The sequence below is a fragment of the Astatotilapia calliptera genome, chromosome 15 (assembly GCF_900246225.1).
Source record: "Astatotilapia calliptera chromosome 15, fAstCal1.2, whole genome shotgun sequence".
NCBI classification, from domain to species: Eukaryota; Metazoa; Chordata; class Actinopteri; order Cichliformes; family Cichlidae; genus Astatotilapia; species Astatotilapia calliptera.
This window is the reverse complement of record NC_039316.1, coordinates 16,880,391-16,903,060: the sequence shown is the minus strand read 5'-3', so window position 1 is coordinate 16,903,060 and position 22,670 is coordinate 16,880,391. Positions and strand designations below refer to the sequence as shown.

The window sequence follows — 22,670 nt, the reverse complement described above, 5'->3', positions numbered from 1 at the left end:
TCAATTTCATATTTAACAACACTAAGTCACCCCACCCCCCCTTTCCCTCCACCACTTTACTTGAATACTTTAAATATCCTCAACTTGAATGAAGACAAACTGTGGATAACTGAGATAATTGAACACTAACATGAGCTAGATGAATTAAGACATATGACAAGCCTTTTTTGAGAATGTTTTCTTTTAGGCTAATTCAACAATATAGTTAACAAGATACCTTTGGGTTTTCAATTTATTGGTTTGAATAACAAAAACACAAATTGAGTCTGCCTCTTTATTCAACTTAGAGTCATTAAACGCTCAGCATCTCTATTGTGTATTGTCCCTAGGGATTCATCTTTCATGGTTACATTTCCAATTGTAAACTGCTCTGGATAAAAGAATCCATGAAAGCCAATCGAAATCATTATTTGACAGATAAAAATCTTATAAAACTGTTGCTTTAAAAATGACTACAAAAAATTCCTAACAAAAAATCTCCACAAAAATGGTCACAAATGCTTAGTGTGGCTATTTAAATATTTTCCACCAGGGGCCACTTACGTCCCACGTCACCCCTTCTTGTGGCCTGTATATTGACGTGAAGAAATATAATGCAATTTGGCCTTTGAAGTAACATCTTTTTTTGTTAGGTAAGATGGAAATTTCTGATCATTGTATCAGAAGCACATTTGTGAGGTCAGACACCGATGTTGGACGAGAGAGCCTCGTTCACAGTCTCCGCACTTGTTCATCCCAAAGGTGTTCTGTTGGGTTGAGGACAGAACTCTGTCCTGTCTTCTCTTTGTGTTTGTCGAGTTGTCTGTGTGTCTCTTTCTCACCCCTTGCCCTCTCTGGTCCATTGCTCTCTCGCTCCCTCTGTTCCTGGGGTCATGCTCAGCTTGTCCCATCTATTAGACTGTTGCCAGCTGTGTGTCTCAGGTTTTTCCTCTTTGCCCTGATTTCCTTGTGTATTTAGTGTCTGTGTCTCCCTCTGTCTGGCATTGCACTCCTCTTCATTCTCCTCCTGTGAGTTCTGCCTGCTTGTTTAGTTCCTGTTCTTTCCAGTTAAGTTTTTGTATTCGTTTCAGTCCAGCAATAAAGCTGAGGTTTGAGTTTAGTTTTGCCTTCTGGGTCGTGCAATCCTGCCTGCGTCACACAGTGCATGATACATTATGAGGAACTTAAACTCCAAAAGCAGAACATCATCCAAATTAAAGGAGTCTGATATAAAAGAATGTAAAGAATTTAAAAATAGGGCTAAATGTAATTCATAGATTTGAATGCATTTCAAATGTTGTAAATGTAAATTTCTATGTGTTATATTTATTCATTAGTACCTGAAAAGAAAAAAGAAAATCAATATTAAAGGGTTTGTGTATAAGAGCAGTGACCATCCTGTGATGTTGAAGAAGCTTTAGAAAAGACTTAATTGATTTCAATGGATTTGAAGCAACTGAGAAGACTATAAAAACAGGGCACCTTCAGTGGTGAGTTCCATGTTCAATTTTTTTTTTCTTAACAAAGACTCCCACAGGAATTCAGCTGACTCAACATTAAAGCGCTTCATGTCTGTCCTCTGTAACTTCAACAATTCTACTGACAATTTAACAAAAAATCCCCAAGGACCTCTTTGAAGAACCAAGAATTACATTTATCATGTGGGTCTTTAAGAGAGCAATACGGATTTAAAAGAGAAACCTTTTTAAATAGTTTCATAAGTCACTATGAAAATGACAGCAAGCACAGATAAACCTGAAAATGCAGTTTACGATGGGAAGTAACCCTGTTGTCTTTTCTTTGTGGCTTCCTCTGTAGTACATCAACATATAATCAGTCTAGCAACTTCATGTACCATGTCTCAGCAATTACGCGCCAATTAAATACCAGAGATATAAATTTACAGACCTCTAGTTTTGTGCTTGTAGCTCAAAAAATACAGAGACAGAAGAACAAATATTACATTCAACTGTCACCACAGTTTCTGAGATCCAGTAGTTCATACTTCATAGTAAATATGAAAAACAGAGAGAAACCATAATGAGACTGGAATTACAATAAATGTGATTCTGCATGAGAAAAGAAAAAGCTGATGGAATTGAAAGGTGATAAAAGATAAATGGACAGACTCGAAGCAATTCCTGAAGAAATGAAGGAATGCCAATGGAAAAGACAAATTGCAATTTTTTTCAGGTGTACAAACTGAACTGTATTCTGACAAACGGTCTGTAAAGATATACTAAAAATGCTTAGAGATAAAATAAATAGAATGAATAAACAGTGCAGTAAAAGAGAGGGGGAGGGGGGGTGGATGGATAGATTAATGGATGACAAATTATGTTAATTATGTTAATTAATTATGTCCCAATTACTTGTTTTGCATTCCTGTTACCTTCAAGTTCTACTTTCACTGTTTGGCCAACCTACATTCTTGCAGTAATCTAGTAGGCAAGTCCTTCAGTCATAGTCTGTTTTCCTGTGTTTGTATTGAGCAAGTTTTGTTCCTTTTTTTTTTAAAACAAAAATTATATTCTAGTGGAACATTGCATTAGTCAACTGATGCAATTTAAATGACTGTACAGTAGATATGATGAGATTAAATCAAGCCCTGAAAGAAACTATTCAGTTTTTTCAGCAATATTATATCGTGTTATGCTCACTTATTATGGATTGGAATTTTTAGTTTTACAATCTGATTCAAAATTGATCTTTCATTAAAAAAAAGGTCTTCATTTAATAAAGAAAAAAAGCTGCAGTATACTTTGGCTCTACTGTCCTAGACTGCTGATTACAGGTATTTACCCACCGAGCTGAAAATGAAACACAGATGACAATGAAGCTAACTTGTCTTGATGACAGTATTCTGTCCGGATAAAGGAAAAAGCAGAGAATCAGGTGTGATATTATGAATCAGGATTTTATGTAAAGTTAAAACATTTTTGTGTTGGAGAACTAACCATTAAGTATTAAATCAAAAATGTATTCAAACAGCTGTGCTTCCAGAAGAACAACTACAATTACAACTACATTACACAAAAGTTGTATCTTAGGGCTTTAGGCTAAAACACAAAAGGAACAGGTAGGATGTTTGAAGCTGTCACAATAAAACACAATGAAAACTGTTGGAGCAAATATTTTAATTCTTGGAGTCAATCTTTTGGTTTGCCAGCCAATAGTGGAATTCTCAAACTGTGTCTTTTTCCCAGTTCTTAGTCTTGGTTTCTCATGACGTCCTCCACCTCTGCAATAGATCTTCCATCTTGGTTTATTAAGGACAACTTTGATCTGATAGATCTTGGTGTTCTTACAATTATAAATTTATGTTTCGCTTTTAGTATAGTTCCTGTGTGTTTACACAGTAGTACAGTCATTCTCATAGAAGAAAATTCCTTGCTTCTTTAAGAATGGCTATATCAGAACTGCTACTTTATGCTAAAAGTCTAGAAAACATTATTTTTATTCAACTATTATTTCTAGACGAGAACAATATCCATCAGACCTTTAATTCTGGTGATTGTGCTTTCTTAGTTCTGCTGGACTTAAGTGTTGATTTTAACAATGTCAATCATGATTAACCCATTAAGACAGAACACCTGGAACACTTTGAAGGAGTCAAGGATTTGGTTCTTAACTAATTTAAATCAAACTCATGACTTTTTTTTGTTAATATTGAGAAATACTACTCTGCATCAGCAGTTATGACATCTGAAATTCCATAAGGGTCTATCTGGCATTGTTCTTTTTCTCTTTGTACATTTTTAAAAATTCGTATGCAGATGATTTACCTTTAAATCTTGGAAATTGCCGCTCCATATAAAGTCTCAATGAGTGCATCTTGGATACAGTTAATTGATTGGGAAACACTTTTAATTGAGGTTAAGGAGATTGAAGGATAGCCTGGCTTTTTTGAGCCCTTTCATTTATCGCGGGTTAAAAATCTGAGGCCATAACAAAAGGGTGTGTAACCATCCTGCTCTAGTAGTAATCAGCCTGCTACTACAGACATGGTACCATAATGAATAATCTCAGAAAAATTACAATTTACAGACCAATTTTTGCCCACAATTGTTTGCTCACATGTTTGCCATATTCCCCCACTGGCTTTTAACTGAGCAATAATAATTTGCAGACCAAGATTCCTATTCAAAACTATAGCCAAGTGCAAACTCAGACTTTTTGTTCTTATCTGATAGCTTGTCATGAAATACTTTCTGTCAGTGGAGAACTGGGAATGCTTCAGTCAACATAAGAAGCAAATATGTTCTGCAAAGTAACATATGTAGGGAAATGTGGGTGAGTGGGGCAGGAAAGAACTCAACAGAAAAGTTGCAGCATGTGTGCATGAGCTGGAATAGGCAATTTTGATTATTTTCTGAAGAATACAGACTACAGTAGACAGAGAAGCTAAAGGAGATGATAGAGACAATCCATCAAACAGACACCTGCATGGTCATAGTGAAAGGGAACAAAAAAAACTACCTTATACAATGCTGAACACCTTGCTACAAGCAGCTCTTTATATGCTTACTCACAGCACACAATGAGATCAATGGAAATTCTTTTTTGTTTGCATTTCTACAGTATTTACATACTTTTCTACAAGCACCACCCGAGGCACAGTCACAAATAATTTTTTCATATGTCCTTAAATCACATAGCAAGTGCTCGCTGCTAAGTTCTGTAGGAACTATGCTTTCTGAAACTATAAATGTCAGTCAAACAGTTTGGGTGGGCTGACAGTCTATTTTCTTTTTATTGTTTTTACTGTTCTCAGCTAGAACTAAAATGTGTGTCAGTCAAGTTGACGAGAGTTTCACTTGAGCTGTGAAAACAACGTATTGTTCAAAGACTAGAATTTCAGCATTCAGCATTTCTTTGCACACAAAGCTTTATGGGAGTTCAGTAATGGCCAGCTACTCTCCATGGCAGCTCTGGAGACACTCTCAATATCAAACTTCTTCTTATCTTGAACTTTGTCCTTTCCCTCAACACAAACAAATTTTCCTTATAAAATCGCTTTTATAACAGTCGGTCCTGTGCAGTATCTTCCAAGTACACCACACTGTTATATTTTTTACATGTCGAACCACAAGGTAGTGTAGTAGCTGTAAAATAATTATTATGCTCTTGTTAGGCATAAACATAAATGCTAAAAAATTTGTGTTTATGGATTTCATATGTATTATAATCACAACAAAAGCTGTTGCAACAATGTAATAATCTCAATGTACATTGTGCTGAACATGACTCTGTTTCCCTGAATCTGTCATTCTTCCATGTCATGAGAAGGAGAACAAAAAAAAAGTGAGGATCACCATACCAATTTGGAGGACTATTGATTTCACGTTGCGGTTGTTGTCTGCAAATTTTGTACTTTGTACTCCATTTTATTATTTTAAAATATGAGGTGTTTGTTGTTTTTGTAAGCTTTAGAATATGAATCCACTAATATATTAAGTTGTATAATTATTATTATTATTATTTTACATTGTGTCTTATTTCAGGGACCATGCACAAAATACATAATGACATAAAAAGGAAAACATGCCTTGTATCATATTTATCTATCAGCTAATTTCCATCTGCAGTCCCAAATAGGGATGGGTACCAGTGTCCGGTGCCATTGTGGAACCGGTTCTGACATAAACGGTAGTAACCAGACCGAAAAGCACCGCACAATTCGGTGCTTCATTTCGGTGCTTTTTTCCCTGAGAAATCTAGCCAATCACTTCCTTTCCCAGGATAGTAGGCGGGCCCAGGTACGTAACGGGGTTTTTTTTTTTAGAGCAGAGCTAAAATGCCGAAGGCGAAGCGCTCGAGAGTGTGGCTGTACTTCACAGCAAAAGATATAAACTCAGCAGCCTGCAACAAGTGCTTAAAGGTAATAATGTGCAAAGGAGGTAACACCTCAAATCTAATGAAACACATGGCATCGCATAGCGTTTTTTTAAAAGCCGAGAAATGCACCGCATTTGATAACTTGCAGCAAGACATCACACCTAGCACATCTACTGCGGGTGTGGTGCCTGTTCTCGGAGTTAGCAACATCCAAGAACCCGAAGAGGAGAGTCCGGCCCCTAGCCCTGCCAGTGTAGCAGAAATGATAACTGATGATGATGATGATGGCAGCAGCAGCCGTTCTTCTCTGGGTGAGTATCTTAATGTTGTTCGTGTGTAATTTAACCACGTTATTAAATTAATGCATGTAAGGTGAACTAGCAAACATCATCATAGCTACATGCGGCTGTCTTCTTGTTTGATGGCAGATACTCCCTTCACCCTGGCCAAAAAGGCTAAAATGACGAAAGAAAAAGTGGACGAAATTCATAGGGCAGTGGCAAAATTTATAGTCAAAGATCTCCATCCATTTTCAACGGTGGAGTCACCATCATTCAGGTGAAAAATGTTGTATTACTCTGACATAAAAAATAGACTGTATAATACTGTAAAGGTTAATATGTTCATAGCAGCTTAGCTTTGTAAGTCTTCTCTAAATATTATAAGTAAACTATATTTGAATAAAAGGTGAGCTATATGTTTTTATTTTTTATCTGGAAGAAAAAAATTAATGAAAATTCAAATGTATTTTCTGTTTATTCTGGGAGCTGCTTTATATGTTTTATTTATTTTATCTGAAAAAAAGAATTAAATTTCAAGCCAAAAACACTTTCTTTTTATAAATTTGTTTGGGGGTTTTTTTGTTTGTTTTTTTCAATTCAGGGAGATGTCCTCTGCCCTTAATCCGAGGTATCAGCCCCCATCCAGGGATGATCTATCCAACACACTTATACCTGCTTGGTATTGCGTGGAGAAAAGCAACCTCATCCAGAATTTGGCACAGGTTAACAAGGTCGCTATCACCTGTGATGGATGGACCAGTATTGCTCAGGACCATTTCCTCACAGTGACTGTTCACTACATCTACAAAGGCAAAATGAAGCAGAATGTGCTCAGCACTGAAGCAGTTTATGAGTCACAAACAGATCCAGTTGTCGCTAAAGAAATATCAAGCGTTATGAGCAATTTCACTTGGGAGGGAAAATAATTGCTGCCAATGCCTGCAACATGGATGTTGCTTTGAAAAAAATTGGACTTTTTAAAAGTGGGATGCTTTGCTCATACCCTCAACCTGGCCGCACAAAAGGTGTATGACATTCCTGCAGTTTCCAGCTGGTGTGCCAAAATCCGTTCAGTTGTGGTGTGGCTCAAACGTTCATCCTTGAGCAAAACTGTGCTCAGAGAAAAGCAGCGAATCCTGAGTAAGTAGCGCATGCAGTTACATATCAAGAAGTATTGTCATTCATATTAGCTTTTTTATAGTAATTTAAAATATGTTTGTGTCTATCTGTGCTTTAGATTTGCCAGAGCATAATGTAATTCTTGACGTTAAGACGCGCTGGAATTCTCTCTTCCTAATGGTGAAGAGATTTATGGAGCAGTTTGATGCAATCCAGGCAGCTGCTCTGGATCAACGGCTGAGGAAGCCTATGGACAAGGACAAGTAAGTGAATGACATGAGCATCAGTTGCAAGAGCTAAATAACGTCAGTTACCTTTAACATTGTGAATATTTTTCAACAGGCTAGAAAGGTTCACGCACACTGATCTAATCAAGGCAGAGGAGTTTATTAAGTGCATGCAAGTCCTGTACACGTCAACCATGTGTGTCTCAAGTGACAAGTCACCCACATGCAGCCAAACCATCCCCATCCTGGCCAAGCTGGAGGCACATTTCAGACGATGTGATGAAGACAGTGTTTTCACCTCTTCAATAAAAGAGAAAGTCTGGGGTAGTCTGCAGAAAAGATATCAGGTATTTGCAGACAATGTCAATGCGCATGAAAAATAGGGTTACCTTTTTTCAGTATCAGCTCCTATGTTATATCTTGTTTTACTTAAAGGATGAAAACCTTCAGAAATTTCTGAAGGAGGCCACGATGATGGACCCACGTTTTAAAGGCAGGCTAGATGGTGAGGCAACTACTGACATCTGGGACAGGTTGGAGAAGACAGCAGTTGCAAATGCCACAGCAGCAGTTGCACAGGTATTTTCATTGTGTGTGTACAATCTTGTCCTTTTGCATCATGATGTCGTTTCTATGTTGAAGGGATGCTCTTTTACTATCTGTGTGTCCATAGCCTCCCACTGAGGACCCCAAAGCACACAGCAAGGTGGATGATGCTGACATGGACAAGCCAGAAAAATATGTCATTTCATATTTTTTCTAACACAACCAGTGCATTCTAAAAGTGATCTTTATTTATTTTGCAAACCTCACACATCTTTTTTTGTTGTTTTTCAGCTAAGTAAGGTCCAGAAGTCACCCTTAGAAAAGCTGTTTAAGGATGAAGACAGAGAGCTTCAACAGGCTGCTTCTCAAGCGGGTAGAGTCTCCTCAGTCACAGAGCAGGTACAGAAGGAGCTTCAAATATACAAAAGACTGCCAGGAATTACCTCTGGACAAGACCCTGTGGCCTGGTGGTGGAGTAAGAGGGAAACACTGCCCTATCAGAAAAATACTTGTGTGTCCCAGCCTCATCAACGCCTTCTGAAAGAGTTTTCTCTTGTGCTGGGCATGCCATCAGCCAAGAGCGATGCCGTATAGCTCTAGAAAAGGCTAATATGATTATCTTCTTGCAAAAAAACTGCTAAACATCACAGGTTTCATGACAAAGTTTGTTTTCAATTGTTTAAGGACTGGTTCCAACCAAAGACGTTATGTTTTATTGACAGAAAGGGCTAACTTTGTTATAATTTTGCTTAAAAAAAATTACTGGGAAAATAAAAACACAAGAGGTTTTTGGACGAAGTTTGTGTTCTTTATTCTTTAAGCACCGGTTCGAGCACCGTTTAAGCACCGGCACCGTTTCAGAAGTACCGTTTTGGCACCGGTATCAGATAAAACCTAAACGATACCCATCCCTAGTCCCAAAGCATTATCCCCATAGATAATGTATGAATAAAAAATACAGTTATCTTTAGCTAAATCATTAAAATGACATACATATTATACACCGATCATTTTCTTAAGCATTTATCAATCCAGGGGTGCATCAATCCTTAATAAGTAAGCATTGGGATACACCCTGAACACACATCCATCACAAGGTTAATACAAAGAGATGACGTAGTTTACATACGCTAGAACATTTCAGAACCACCAATTAATCTAATAAATATCTGTAGACTGATGGAGGAAGTTGGAGTTCCCAGGCACACAAGAAGGCCCCACCTCCCTGTGTTGTGAGGCTGTGAGGCACAGTGTGTGGTAACAACTGAGCCACACAAATGTAATATATAAAATTCTGACATGGCCCATTCTGCATACACAGTGACTATACAAGTGTATTTACTATTGTAAGTGCACGTTATGTTTTCTGTGTTCACATAATTAAGCTGACTTTTATCTAAGCAAAGGATCTAAATGTTTATTTTACCACCTTGAAAACTTTTGTTAAATACAAACCCTTTTGACACTCTTGGAAGGGACCACTTTTTAGGTAATACAGCAAATGTAGTTCATAGCAAAGCACATGATCCTGAAAATTAAACACAAAGCTTTTTGCATAATTTTTCTAAACTGTATGATCAGATATTTGGATTTCCTGTCCCTCCCTACATCCTACCCTCAACATCTACTTCCTGTATCGTTCTCTCCTCTACAAAGCTTTGCTCTGTGTGCACTATCGGATGAGAAGGAGCTTTAGACACACGCGCACACACACACACACACACACACACACACACACACACACACAGAAAGGAAAAGGAAAACAACTAGCATGGCAATAAATGACGGCAGACTCTTCAGACTGCACCTGATACTTAACTTGATGAATAACTTAATAAGCCTATAAATAAATAGTTTGTTTTGGTTTGTACATTTTAAAAAACAAGAAAGAGGCAGGGGACACACCAAAAATATATGTTACACACATGTATATAAAAAACTTCAAGTGAAAAATGCTGATGACATTGTGCATTCGGTCTTGTACCTAACATAACAAAAACTGGTCATCCAAAATTTACATTCAAAGCAGATGATGTGTCCAAAGCAACCACTCCTCTCCAGTCATCATTAACAAAGACAACATCTGGTGTGCCTGTTGTGGTGCATTAAAGAACATCACAATCAGTACAACAGAATATGGAACAGATGACTTTATGTTTTAACTAACAAGTCAACAAGTCATCAATTATCCTGCAAAACCCCTCACAGCACAGACAGCAGAGAGGCATGTAATCTGATTTAAACTGCAAAAAGACTCCTCAATCAAATGTATATTTGATGGTTTTCCATCTCCCATATATTATAATCTGAAGCCTGAAGAGAGTTAAATTACTTTACACGACTGAGGCTAGACTAATATATATATATATATATATATATATATATATATATATATATATATATATATATATATATATATATATATATATATTATTTATTTATTTATTTTTTTTAACATCATAAACCCACAAGGGACCTAGGTGCATTAGCTGATGTTTACTGTTACCCTTTTAAGCAACATGTAAATCAGTGGCCTAATTCTGTGGCTATAGTTTGGAAATAACAGCTCTATTAATCTGTCTGGTAGTGTAATCAATCATTAGTGCAGCTCCACACTCTTTCATAACAGAGCTGCACAGGTCAGCTCTGCAGCCTGTGCAACATGAAGTATTAATTACTCATGTTTGCCAGCAAACTTCAAATACTGTAGTTTCACTCCTCTGAAATCCTTTCCAATTAGGTGAAACTGAAGATGTGTGTGTGTGTTCATAGATCCATCTATCCATGTGTGTGTATAGTGTAGAGCAGACCTTCCCAAAGTCCCCCTAGGGGGGGCGCAGAGTTATGGCAGGGGAGGCGGCGGTATGAAAAGGAAAAAAAACCCAAAACGCTTGGACACTGCTAGGGTTGCCAACTCCCTGAAAAATAAATAAGGGACACCTCGTGGCCAGGGCCGGGCAACCCAGTTGTCTTCACCCTTCCCAGTGTGGTAGCTCTTTTTTTGTGTGTGTGAAATTATTTTTTAACCATTTGACTTGAATTTGATTTAAGCAGATGCATATTCTATTCTTTGTGATATGATCATATGGGAAACAAATGATCATTTAGCCATTTATTTTTAGCTCACAATGACAACATTAACACAGTAAAACAGGTCTCTTTCTTAAACAGAAGCCTGTCATGCTTAACTTTTGAGAATATAAGTAAATCTTTCTTTAAAAGAACTCTGTCCTGCTTAACTTAAAATTATATAAATTAATAGAAAGCAATAGAATGAAAAATATTCTTGTAACAGTGCACATATAGTGCATTTAGTACAATTGGCTTCAGTTGAGGTATTATTTCAGCTTTTCTAATGCTAATCAGCTGCTCCCGTTTGTAAACCCGCTTGTTCCCATGATTACGCACCTTAACTCATCATCATTATTCATCTATGTATTTCTTTTATGTATTAGTCATCTATTTGTTGTAATCATCCATCCTTGCAGTTGTTTATTACACAAAATAAATAAATGATATTATCACACTTCTGGCCACATAGCGCTGATATTCACTGCACATGCCCATATTAACCTTAACCAGAGGGTTTAAACAACAAACCAGTGTTTACATACCATATCTGCTTCTGCCGTGGCCTGGTGGACAAAAAATTGGTTAAGGGTTCCCCGAGCTTTCACGCCCCTCATGTTCTTCTTGTGCCCACCACTAGAAGCATGCCTATGGAAAAAGTGCGCCGGCACACAGTGCAGTGCGCTTTATAGGTGTTATCGTGCACTTTCCCAGCCAGGTGTTTTCCTTTTCCCAGTCCTCCCTGTACTTTTGCAGCCTTTTTTCTTTTCTTTCTCTGAGGGGAACAAACATTGCTGCTCTAATGCTGGGCTCACACTGTGCGATTTTTGGCCCATTTTGAGCCGACTTTTGAGTCATGCGACCGATTTGGTGATCGGCCCGATTTTGGCCTTCATCGTGCATCGTGTAGTATACGTGGGGTAACGAGAAGCGATTAACACCTCACGACCAGCTCCCGATCATCAATCGCTCGTGAGGGTGTCACCACAGCCGCTCACACTGCTCATGCGCAAACACGTAAACATCGGTGAAAAAGACGGCGCAGCACGGCTGTGCGGCGTGTGATCTGGACACAAGTGATGGAGGCACAACTTGTAGAACTTTGGAAAGCTCATCCGAGCCTTTTCGATGTGGCATCACAAAATTATCACGACCACAACAACCGTGAAAATAGTTGGATTTACACTGCTGCTCAATCACAGCTGCCTGATCATGTTTTTCATTAGCAATTTAGCAAAGTTGATGGTGGTGGTGTCTGTGTGAGTGAAAGACAGAGAGAGCGAGCGACAGATTTTCTGTTATAACCTTCATGTTATGTTGGCACAGTGTGAGCACTCAGGTCGCATCAGAGCATCGGGCCGTATAGTGTGAGACCTGCATCGTGACCTGCAAACTTCTAATCCCTGCGAGTCAATCGTGCAGTTTGAGCAAGAGCTGAATAACGTGACTGAAAAAAATCGCACAGTGTTTGCCCAGCTTTAGGTGTACTGTCATCCGAGACGTGCACCGCAGTGTCGGCGTTTGTTTCCCTGTTGGCCATGCTTGTTGTTGTGGTCATCTGTTGTCTTCCGGTATTTTCTCCGCAAGCGACCTTTCCTCGACCAATGAGATAATCTGAATTGTCATACTCGAATTGTCATAAGTGTGCTGTCAGCTCATTGGTCACAAAGCAGGAGAGGGGCTGGGAATTATGTTTTCAAACAAAGCGTTAATTCCATTAACATTTATAGACTACTTTTGATTCTCACTGTATTATGGGACAAAGTGCGTCCCTTATTAGCTCAATACGGGACGTGTACTTTTGTTTCTAAATACGGGACGATTCCGTTTTTTAAGGGACGGTTGGCAACCCTAGACACTGCTAGCACTGGGTGCCCACAGAAACACAAAGCAGGAGATGAAGCATTGCTGAATAGGTTTCCAAACCAACTTCATTCTAAGCCAAAGACTAGAAAATATGGTGAAGCATGTCTTCCCTTTGGTTTCACCTGCACAAGTGCCATGGTAGGTCTCCCCTGCAGAATTGGTTTTCCCTTCGTTGGGAGCAGCGCTGGGCTCTTCAAATCATGGACAAACTATATTCCACGTTCTTGATTTTTAGTTCACAAACACTTGTTATAATAACTAACTACTCCTGACATTTTGGAGATGTTAGCTCTTTATACAGTTAAGTTACAGCGGGATAAAAAAAAAAATATCAGGCTGATCCTGCCACAATTTGTTCCCCCGGACAAACAGTATCCTGCAGTTGTTTATGTTTTTAAACCCATTTTGCACAGAGAGGCATTTTTTGAAAAATGTATTGATAGCAATGTTGAATATTATTACACAGAAGAAAAAAAACAACTACACGTAAAATAATTACACCGTGACGCCTCTGCCTTTGTAAATGGAGGGACAGTAACTGTGTGTAAAACCTGCAGATAGTCAGATTAACAGTAACAGTATTTTGTCTCTCTCTGCCATTCTGCAATTCATCTCATGTAAACAATAACGTGGCGCACAGCGTGATGTGAAAAAGGGCACATACCTTTGACGTTGCGTTACGAACTCTGTATTCCTCGTCCACACGTAAACGAAAAAAAGGAGTTCTAAAAAATCTCCGTTTTCAGTGATTCCAAATGCCGTTTACCTGTGGACGAAACAGCTGCGTTTTCAAAAATACCCGTGCAGGTGCGGACGTAGCGTAAAAGAATTAGTAGTTTATTTTATTACTACCTGTAATTTATTGCAGATTACTTGTATTTGCTTAATTGTTTACTAAATGTTTGAGGTGTGAAATAAACGCAATGGAGCAAAATATCGGCGTGTGTGGTTGGAGGATGTGTTAGTGCGTGCGCGCACGGGTGGTGGGGGGAACATTTTTCTTGTAAAACAAAAAAAGTTTGGGAACCACTGGTGTAGAGGATGACGTGGTAATTTTATTGCAGTCATTATTAAAAACATATATTTCTGTATAGCTTTAATTCCAAGTTTATGTTCTTCTTCTTTTGCACAGCTATCAATTTATTCTTTTTTTTATGTTACCTTATAAACCACTATTTTTCTTAAACCTGTGAGAAAAGACAAGTAATTGTGTGAGGTTTTTTTGTCTGGTTGGTTGTTTTGGGGTTTTTTTCCCCCTAATTTTTTAGAATCCCTATTACAGTAAATATCTCTTAAAACACAACCAGATTTCCTGATGTCCATATTTCAAAACTTACATGAACATTAAACACGCATAGAAGTATCCATAAGTACAACACTAAAGACACAAAGACGTGAATCTGTGAAAGAACCTCTATTTTTTATCTGTTTAATGTGTGGTAACCTGTTCCAGGTAGAATAAAATCTTTACAGACACAGGCGGGAGCTGTTCTGGAAGCAGCTTTGAAATATGACAGAAACCACATATTTCAGAAAAGTCAAACAAAAGTTAGCAGGAGTCCAAGGGGGAAAGAGGTAAAAACCAGACTATTAATGTTGTAGTTTTGCGCATTTTTCACATAAATTTGACCAATCCTCTAGGAGAAGTAACAATTCTAAATGATGATTTGATGATAGATGCCTGAATATGGATCCTGTGGATGGACGCCTCACCATTGCATGAGCTCACATGCTCAACCAGATGAGCCCATAAAAGCAAGAACAAAGGGCTAAAAGTTATTAATCAGTTCACCTACTGAGAAGAATTTGTGACTAAACTTTTTGTCATATATATAAAAGACAAAATCACTCAACAATAGTACAATAACACTACAACGGAAAAAAGAAGAATAAATATCAACTTATTTCTCATAGAGTTACAACTTCCACCACTATTATGATGGAAGTAAAGAGTGTTGATGCAGTCATACATTTTCCTGCATGCACATCCATCAAAGTAATGGCCATCAAACTGCCTGTTCACAGAGTATTTATTTTACATTTCAAAATCTTAAAAATATTCTGGATAATCTATTATATGTTATAAAAAATGAATATTTGGGTAATGGCAGTGAATCCAAAACTGTAGTTTTGGTTGGCATGATATCTTTGTGAAGAAAACGACAACGGTCTGATCCATCACGCCTGCCAACAATTATATGTATCAGTTATGTAATGTCCTCTAGACATGCACAGACGCATTAGATTTAAGAGTGCAAGGAAGGTGAACATGCTGGAGGGGACATAGACATCAATCAGCTCATAATCTGAGAGGGCATACTATCAATGACAAGAGAGAAATAAACAAGACAGCCAGGATAATACAGCAAATATACCTCAATAAACAGGAGCAGCAGTGGGACTGTGCAGTGAATCTCTTCTGCTGATTTTTCAGCAGCTATAACACAGTGGATGCTGTCAGCGTGGAAGTCAATAAGTGATTGAGTAATTGTGACCCCAAAGACACCTGAGTGACAGAAATAAAAAGGCTTGGAGGTTGCAAGGACAAAGAAAATGGAGAAATGAAGCAAAACTAACCTGAGGGGACATGCAACCTTCACCAGTTCCATTTAAAACAGACAGCAGCAGCTGCTGTTTAGTCATTACTGTGAAACTGAGAGTGTACCCACTGTTCATGTGCATTCACACCCACTGAGCACTTGATTAGGAACATACGTGCAATCCAACACAAGCTCTGCCATATATTCTATTTTTCCTCTTCTGTTGTAATGGAAGAAATCTCCTCATTCCCAGCCCCCTTTTTCACAGGGTGTTTCCCCTGGGGTCAATTCTTGATCTTATCACATTAAGTCTATGAGTAAATAGTCTCCAGCTAACTTGAGCTTTGACCTAAGTAAATACTTGAGTTTATGGTTTCAATCTCTAGTTTCAAATTGTATTAAATATAACACATTGCTTAGTTTGTAAGCATCATGGCCCCATTAGTGTCCAAAGGGACAATAAAGCAGAGTAATGTGCAGCTTCTTGGTTTCTGAAGTCAGACGCACCCTTCACTTGTTAGCTGAGACTGCAAAAAAGAGAAAACAGTGAAAACACTTGCTTGAGTGTTAACAGAAGACTTCACTGTACTTAAGGTGATGTCTTGGTCGCTACATCCATTATAGTATATGCAGACCGTGTTTCAGTGTAGCTGCAGTGAAAGACCCTATCAGCCATGTCATTTTGAGTCAGTCATCAAATTGAAATACATTTATGGCATTGACAACATTTACATCTACTTTTTGATATTAAAAAAATGTTTTGTTGATGTTATTTTTTCTGATGAATCAGGATTCTTTTTTTTCTTTTTTTTTTTGATAATCGGAGCTCTGTTTGGAGGCAATATTTGGCCCATTTTAAATATGGCTGTATTTCAAGTTTTCAACTGAAAGTAGTGATTTAGGCACAAAAGACTGCCCACCCAAAGAAATCTTCAGTTAAGCAAAGAATTGAAACAGTTTAACTGTCAGGTAAAACTACCACAAATCACAAATTTTCCTCATTGCTACAGTTTCAGGGATGTTAGCATCCTCATTCTCCTGGACACCACCTTCTGACAGCTCCTCATTCCATCCTCCTCAACCACTTCTCTGACAATGTTTGCATCACTGGTGTATCAGGCTACCAGCTTCAGTAATACCACTGCAGACAAGACAAATGGACTGAACTGGACTCTGTGTTGACGAGGGCCTATTTTTTACCCCCTAACCATTTGTGCAGAGAGGTTGTCGTATCTGTAAGCTGGACAGTGCGAACAGCTTTAAGCCACTGGCCAATGAACAGCTTACTTGAGGTAGGGATTAAATGTCTTGCATGAATGGACACAGATATTGCAAAAAATGTGCAGGAAGTAACCAAGTTCTGAACTAAGCTTATCTGGAAATAATTTGAACCACTGACTTTCCTGTCCTGGGATTTCATATTTCTACTTCAGATCACTTCTCAATACCAATAGATGTTTGAAATGATCTCAGATGACAACAGTAGAACACATATATGAATAAATAAATAAAGCATGTATTATGATATTGGTGAAATATAAAATTTCTGCCGTTAACCTTAGACACATTCCTAAAGTGAAAATGTCAGACTTGAAGTGGCTTCACTGAACATTTATTCCCCTCTCAGTATTTTTCTGCTGCACAAAAATCCAACAACACAAAACTGCTCCTCCACCCCACTGCTCTGGAGTGTGTTTATATCCATCAATATATGCAAATTATGTCCCAACTGTCTGCTGTGTACCCAAATAACCTCCCTTCATCACCAGATCGAGAACCACAGAGCTTAAGAATAATCTAATAAAAGCTGACTTTGTCATTAAACAATAATTGAATACCTTTTCAGGCAGTGCCTCTGAATGATTTAAGTCTCAGAAAACTGGAAGAGATACATCTTTGGCAGGGCCTCCTATCTCATATTTGCAAATCTGGCTGGCAGCTCTGAATGTGCAGTGATAGCAGTCATTCTGAAAGTGATCCCACTGTGCCACAGTCTTTGAGGTTGTGGACCTAAGAAAACAGATTTATTTAAGTGACAATGATTGTGAATTTGGCTTTGCCAAGTGTTTGGAAAACTGCAAGCTCTCTCGACACAATGCAATGTTTTAAAACTATCCCTGCCAACTTATTATCTTCATAAAGAAATGCTAGTGGCAATCCATTGTTTGAGGATTTCTTTGGGCATTTTTGCTTTGTTTTCATTTTTTGCGATATGAAGCTTAGCGAAAGTGCATGATGAAGCTTTAGGAGGGATGCTTTATCATCTCTGTGCCACTTCTACATTCATCACTGAAGAGTCCATTAGTTCGAAATCTAATGTTGCAGTCAGTCAAGGACAGGAAAGGGAAAGCCAACTTGTTTAGAACAAAACGCAGATGCAACAACTGTGGTTGAATTGATCAGTGTTCGTTGGATTAAATGACTATTTTTGATGTGAATGCCGCCTCTTGTAGCGATGAACCCCAGAGAGAATTTTCTTACTTCTTTATCTTTCTTCATTTAGTTTCTCTGTTATAGTTAGCTAACACTAGCTGTCTACTGATATAAAGCTGATGTGTTGTCAACACAAACACCACGGATGAATTAGTTAGCAGACTTTCAGTTTCTGCCTTGTCTTTGCTCAAAGTGATAATTAAAGTAGATGTGAATTCCTAATTGAAGTAGCTGGCACTGACAGCACATGCATAACTGTATGGGACTGCATGCATTTTTAAAAAAAAGTCTAACGATGAAGCTTTAGTATGTTCAAGAAGTCTCTCCTTGAACCTACCTTGGTACTAAGTTGATTCCAAAATTTCCAACAAGACAGTCACCACACACTGATTCACACGCAACCTTCACAAAACTCAAGGTTTCTTTGTCTCAGAAAATGGGTAATTTTGTAAATGGAGTGGTATTGGAAGCAAGTACAAAATATTTGTTATTATGACATCCCCGTTTGTATAAATCTGATGTAACTGAATCATTAATAATGTAATTGAAAATTTAAAAAATAAGCAGAAAATCAGAGCTGACGTCTCGTCCTGCTGCAGATAAGAAAATGTATCTGAGTGCATCAAAACAAAAAATCAGCAGGATAACAGCAAAGCATTATTTATTTTTAATAGCCTAGTATTTCTGGCAGCTCATAATCTTTGGTGCTCATGACATCTGATCTAACATTTTTACAAATGAACACACACTCATATTAAGCATAAGCAATCACAGTTTGCATGCTCAACCCCTATCTTTGTGTGTACTTGTGGATTTCCTACAGAGGAAACGACAACGTGTCAGGGTTCATGTGTGTTTTTTGCTGTAATTCTAGCATGAATTAACTTTGATTATACTTGTTCCAGCAGGAGTGAGTGCACTGTGGGAGTTCTGTCAGGTGTCACTACTAACTTTACCACAGCACAGCGGGGTGCATGTGTGCACGTTTCAAGGGATTACTGAGGAGCAGATGGTGTTTTTGCCTGTCAAAATGGTGGATGAGACAACAGCAATTAAATCTGCAGATTATTTAATAATATATGGAAGATAGAGTTAGGACAGAGTGGTTAACGGTGCAAACAGAATATGATCACCTTAGTTCTGATTTTTCCCTCGGTTTTGAATGTAACTTAAAACATGAACATAGATCTCTGTTGTGTTTAGCAGTCATGTTTTTTTCTTTTTTTCTGATCAACACAGGGAAATAACTGCAATTTTCCAAACATCACGCAGTTGTGATTTGATTTGCAGTATCGTCTGTTACAAGTCAAGCCTTAGTTCAATAATCCAATTTTTAACAGATTTAAAATGTGAAGAATGATCATTGCAAAACGGTAATTGGTCTTTATTATAATGCTAGAATATTCAATTAAAAGTATCCTTGGGGACAGTGAGTTGCATGAGTGAAGCCATGCAAAACCAAAAAAACAAACTGAAGAAGCCTAAATTAATGTAATTAATTTAATATTAATAAATTTAATCAGGTATACGTTTTTAACGCTTGTTAACACAGATCAGCCAGGTATTTTTTAGTTTTAGGGTTATACTTACAATTAAGCACTTAGTTCCAATGACAATGAGGTTTGGGAATACATTATACATGAACTTTGTTACAGATACATCAAGAAACATGTAGGTTTTATTTAATATATGAATGCAAGAAAGTGCAACAATAATTTTATAAGATCCTTTTCAGCACAGATTATTAATATTTATTTATTTATGGGCATTTGAAACATGACAGTTTTGTCACATAAGCTTGGTCCACTAGAGGAAAAACTGTCAACAGCCCAAGTGTCTTTTTTATATATTAAATGCATTTAGCAGACTTGGGTTCATATTTACAGTATATTTACAGTATATCTTTTATTATGGCATGGAATAGGAAAGAGTTGTATATTTGCTGCACAGAGTACAGGAAATCAATAAAAAAACATAAACATGGTATTGATTCTTTTGCTTCCAAACTAATAAAAAGTGGACTTTCAGACATGTCATGGCTTCTAAAAATACAATGAGCAACCCTTCAAAGACTGCTTAACATAAATCGAGCATAGTGTTAGATGAGGCAGAGTCACAACTAAACACAGCCTTATGGCCTGTGGTCTACATGTTACTGTCAGTAGGGGGAAGTGTCCCAGTCAACTGGTCTGTGGGGAACTCTTGCTTGTACTGTTGGTCCCATAGCCAGCTATGGTGGTGTGTCAATGTATAACACACACAGAGCTGAACTTCAGCAATTAAAAACAATGAAATGTCCACTCTAGCTGTAATCTGATGATTTTCATGTTAATTTTTTATCTTTAATGATTTTTAATAATGTGGCCTACTCGTATATTGTATTCTATGTCTAGATCTGTAGGAATTTACAGTAAGTATTCCTCTTTGTGTGTATTTATTTTTCATATAGAGATGTGTATTTTATATAGTTTGTAAAAACAACATGTTCTATTTGTGTACCGTGTTTTTTTTTTTGCACCAAGACACTACAACAAATTCCTTGTTTGTTTGCAACAGACTGACTGAGTGGTGTTCAGTTAACAACCTCCAACTGAACACCATGAAAACTAAAGAACTTATCTTGGACTTCAGGAAGGGCAGAGCAGACCCGGCCCCACTTTACATTCACGGGAGCTGTGTGGAGAGGGTACACTCCATGAGGTTTCTGGGCGTGCAGATATCTGATGACCTCTCCTGGACTGCAAATACCACGGCGGTGGTAAAAAAGGCCCAGCAGCGTCTCCACTTTCTAAGAGTGCTCAGGAGGAACAACCTGGAGGAGAGGCTGCTGGTGACATTTTACAGAGCCACCATAGAGAGCATCCTAACGTACGGCATAACAACATGGTATGCAGGGTGCTCAGCTGCGGACAGGAAAGTACTGCAGAGGGTCATCAACACAGCCCAGAAGATCACTGGCTGCTCTCTGCCCAGCCTGGAGGTCACTGCAAACTCTCGGTACCTCAGCAGAGCTGGCAATATCATCAATGACTACTCTCACCCCAGCAACCAACTGTTTGAACTATTACGGTCAGGCCGACGGTACAGGTCACATAAAACCAGGACAAACAGATTCAGGGATAGCTTCTTTCCCAGAGCTATCACCGTAGCAAATAAGCACAAAAACAATTGAACCTGCTTGCTATACCATACCGTCACTGCCATTATATCATGCTGCTATTCATACTGTCATTATATTAATGCTGCTATCCTGTATATATCGTACTTACTATTGTTTGAGTACTTGCGATTGTTTTATTGTACTTTTTATATTTTACATTTATATTTATTATTGAATCTTGCACCAAGGGAGTGGCACTCCAATTTCGTTGTACTCTGTACAATGACAATAAAGGCTATTCTATTCTAGTGGACCTGGGTTAAAGGTTTTCAAGCTAGTGTTTCCTGACTATTGGGCACTTACAGCCATTTCTGATGGACTCCTACGGCTGATTATTAACATCCTGCAAGTGGCTGTAAATGTTAATTTCAACATTTACTCAAAGCTTCACGTCCATTTCCATCTTCCTCTAAATACAACTTTAGGCATATGTTGTATGTGTATATGCATGTGAACTGTAAAACATCAAACAGCACAGTGTAACAAAAACAATAAGAGGATAAATAATGTGTTGCTGCATTGAGTTTGATAAAACATGCACACGGATCCATCATTGTCAAGACTGATACCAAAACTCACAAAACATCATCCACCATGTCACAAATTATTTCCCAGCCCGTCTCTTCACACTTAGCTGAAATTTCCTTCGTTACTCCTGAAAACAATTTCTCTGTCAGGCTTTATTGTATTTGCCACTGAAGCTAACACCACTGACACAAATTTTTCTGCTGAAAAGAAAAAAAAATAAAAGGTCTCTTTATAAGAAATTGTATCTTCCATTGTTCCATATTAATGCTCAAAAAGGTGAGATTCTCAGCTGCCTTGGTGCCAATTATTTATGAACCTATTTGGCAATTAATAACTCATGCCTGAAGATACTGATTACTGAGAGTACTTTGACATATTTTAATGTTAATTGATGTATTCCGGTGAACACGGGTAGGCATCACTACTCAGTATAAATAAACAAGCAAAAAATGCATCCATGAATAAGGATTTCATTCATTTGTTTGAGGACAAAAACAGAATACACAACAGGTACTACATGAAAAAAAAAGCCCTCAAAAAACAATTACTTGTTGAATTCTATGCCAGTAACTTGAACACCACTTGTTTTATTAAACTAACTATAATTGCAAATGTGGTAAGAGGTCCATGTGCCAGCCAGAATGACGTTAAAAGCATTTTATCCATCTGGGGGGATGCATTAACCTTAAACTGATATTTAAATGTCACGAAATTACGTGTGTGTGTGTGTGTGTGTGTGTGTGTGTGTGTGTGTGTGTGTGTGTGTGTGTGTGTGTGTATGACAAGCATATAGACAATGTAATTCAATAGAGGCCTACCCTTTCCAGCTGCATATTACATCAGATTATGCAGTGAGAGATGACTGATTGCTGATGTCTGTGTTTTCATCAATTAGGCCCATTTACCAAACAGTTCCAGTAGCACACAGCCTCAACCGTCTGAGTTTTACAGCAACATTGTGTGAAGACAAACCTGTTTGGTAAAAATATGCAGTGTGGGAGTATGTGCACAGATGTCTGCATGTTTATACTTCGAGGTGACTATGTACAGACAGCAACGTAACCTGCTTCTTGCGAGTGAAAAA

At 38.0% G+C, this 22,670-nt stretch overlaps 2 protein-coding genes across 6 annotated transcripts in view; one reads left to right on the top strand and one right to left on the bottom strand.

Moving 5' to 3' along the window:
* The window catches only part of LOC113037346 (exostosin-1), a 346,739-nt gene that overhangs the window by 203,988 nt on the left and 120,081 nt on the right, over positions 1 to 22,670 (bottom strand). The gene's annotated exons all lie outside the window — the stretch shown is intronic.
* LOC113037349 (zinc finger BED domain-containing protein 4-like) lies at positions 6,116 to 8,764 on the top strand. Of its 4 annotated transcripts, XM_026194330.1 has the most exons (5): positions 6,116 to 6,128; positions 6,246 to 6,375; positions 6,700 to 7,480; positions 7,560 to 7,791; positions 7,880 to 8,764. In XM_026194330.1, the coding sequence occupies exons 3-5, from the start codon at positions 7,311 to 7,313 to the stop codon at positions 8,126 to 8,128; spliced, it is 651 nt and encodes a 216-aa protein (XP_026050115.1). In that variant the 5' UTR covers positions 6,116 to 6,128; positions 6,246 to 6,375; positions 6,700 to 7,310; the 3' UTR covers positions 8,129 to 8,764. The 4 variants fall into 4 exon arrangements, with proteins under 4 accessions (XP_026050115.1, XP_026050114.1, XP_026050116.1 ...); XM_026194329.1 differs by lacking the exon at positions 6,116 to 6,128 and having other exon boundaries at positions 6,236 to 6,375; XM_026194331.1 differs by lacking the exons at positions 6,116 to 6,128; positions 6,246 to 6,375 and having other exon boundaries at positions 6,667 to 7,238; positions 7,336 to 7,480.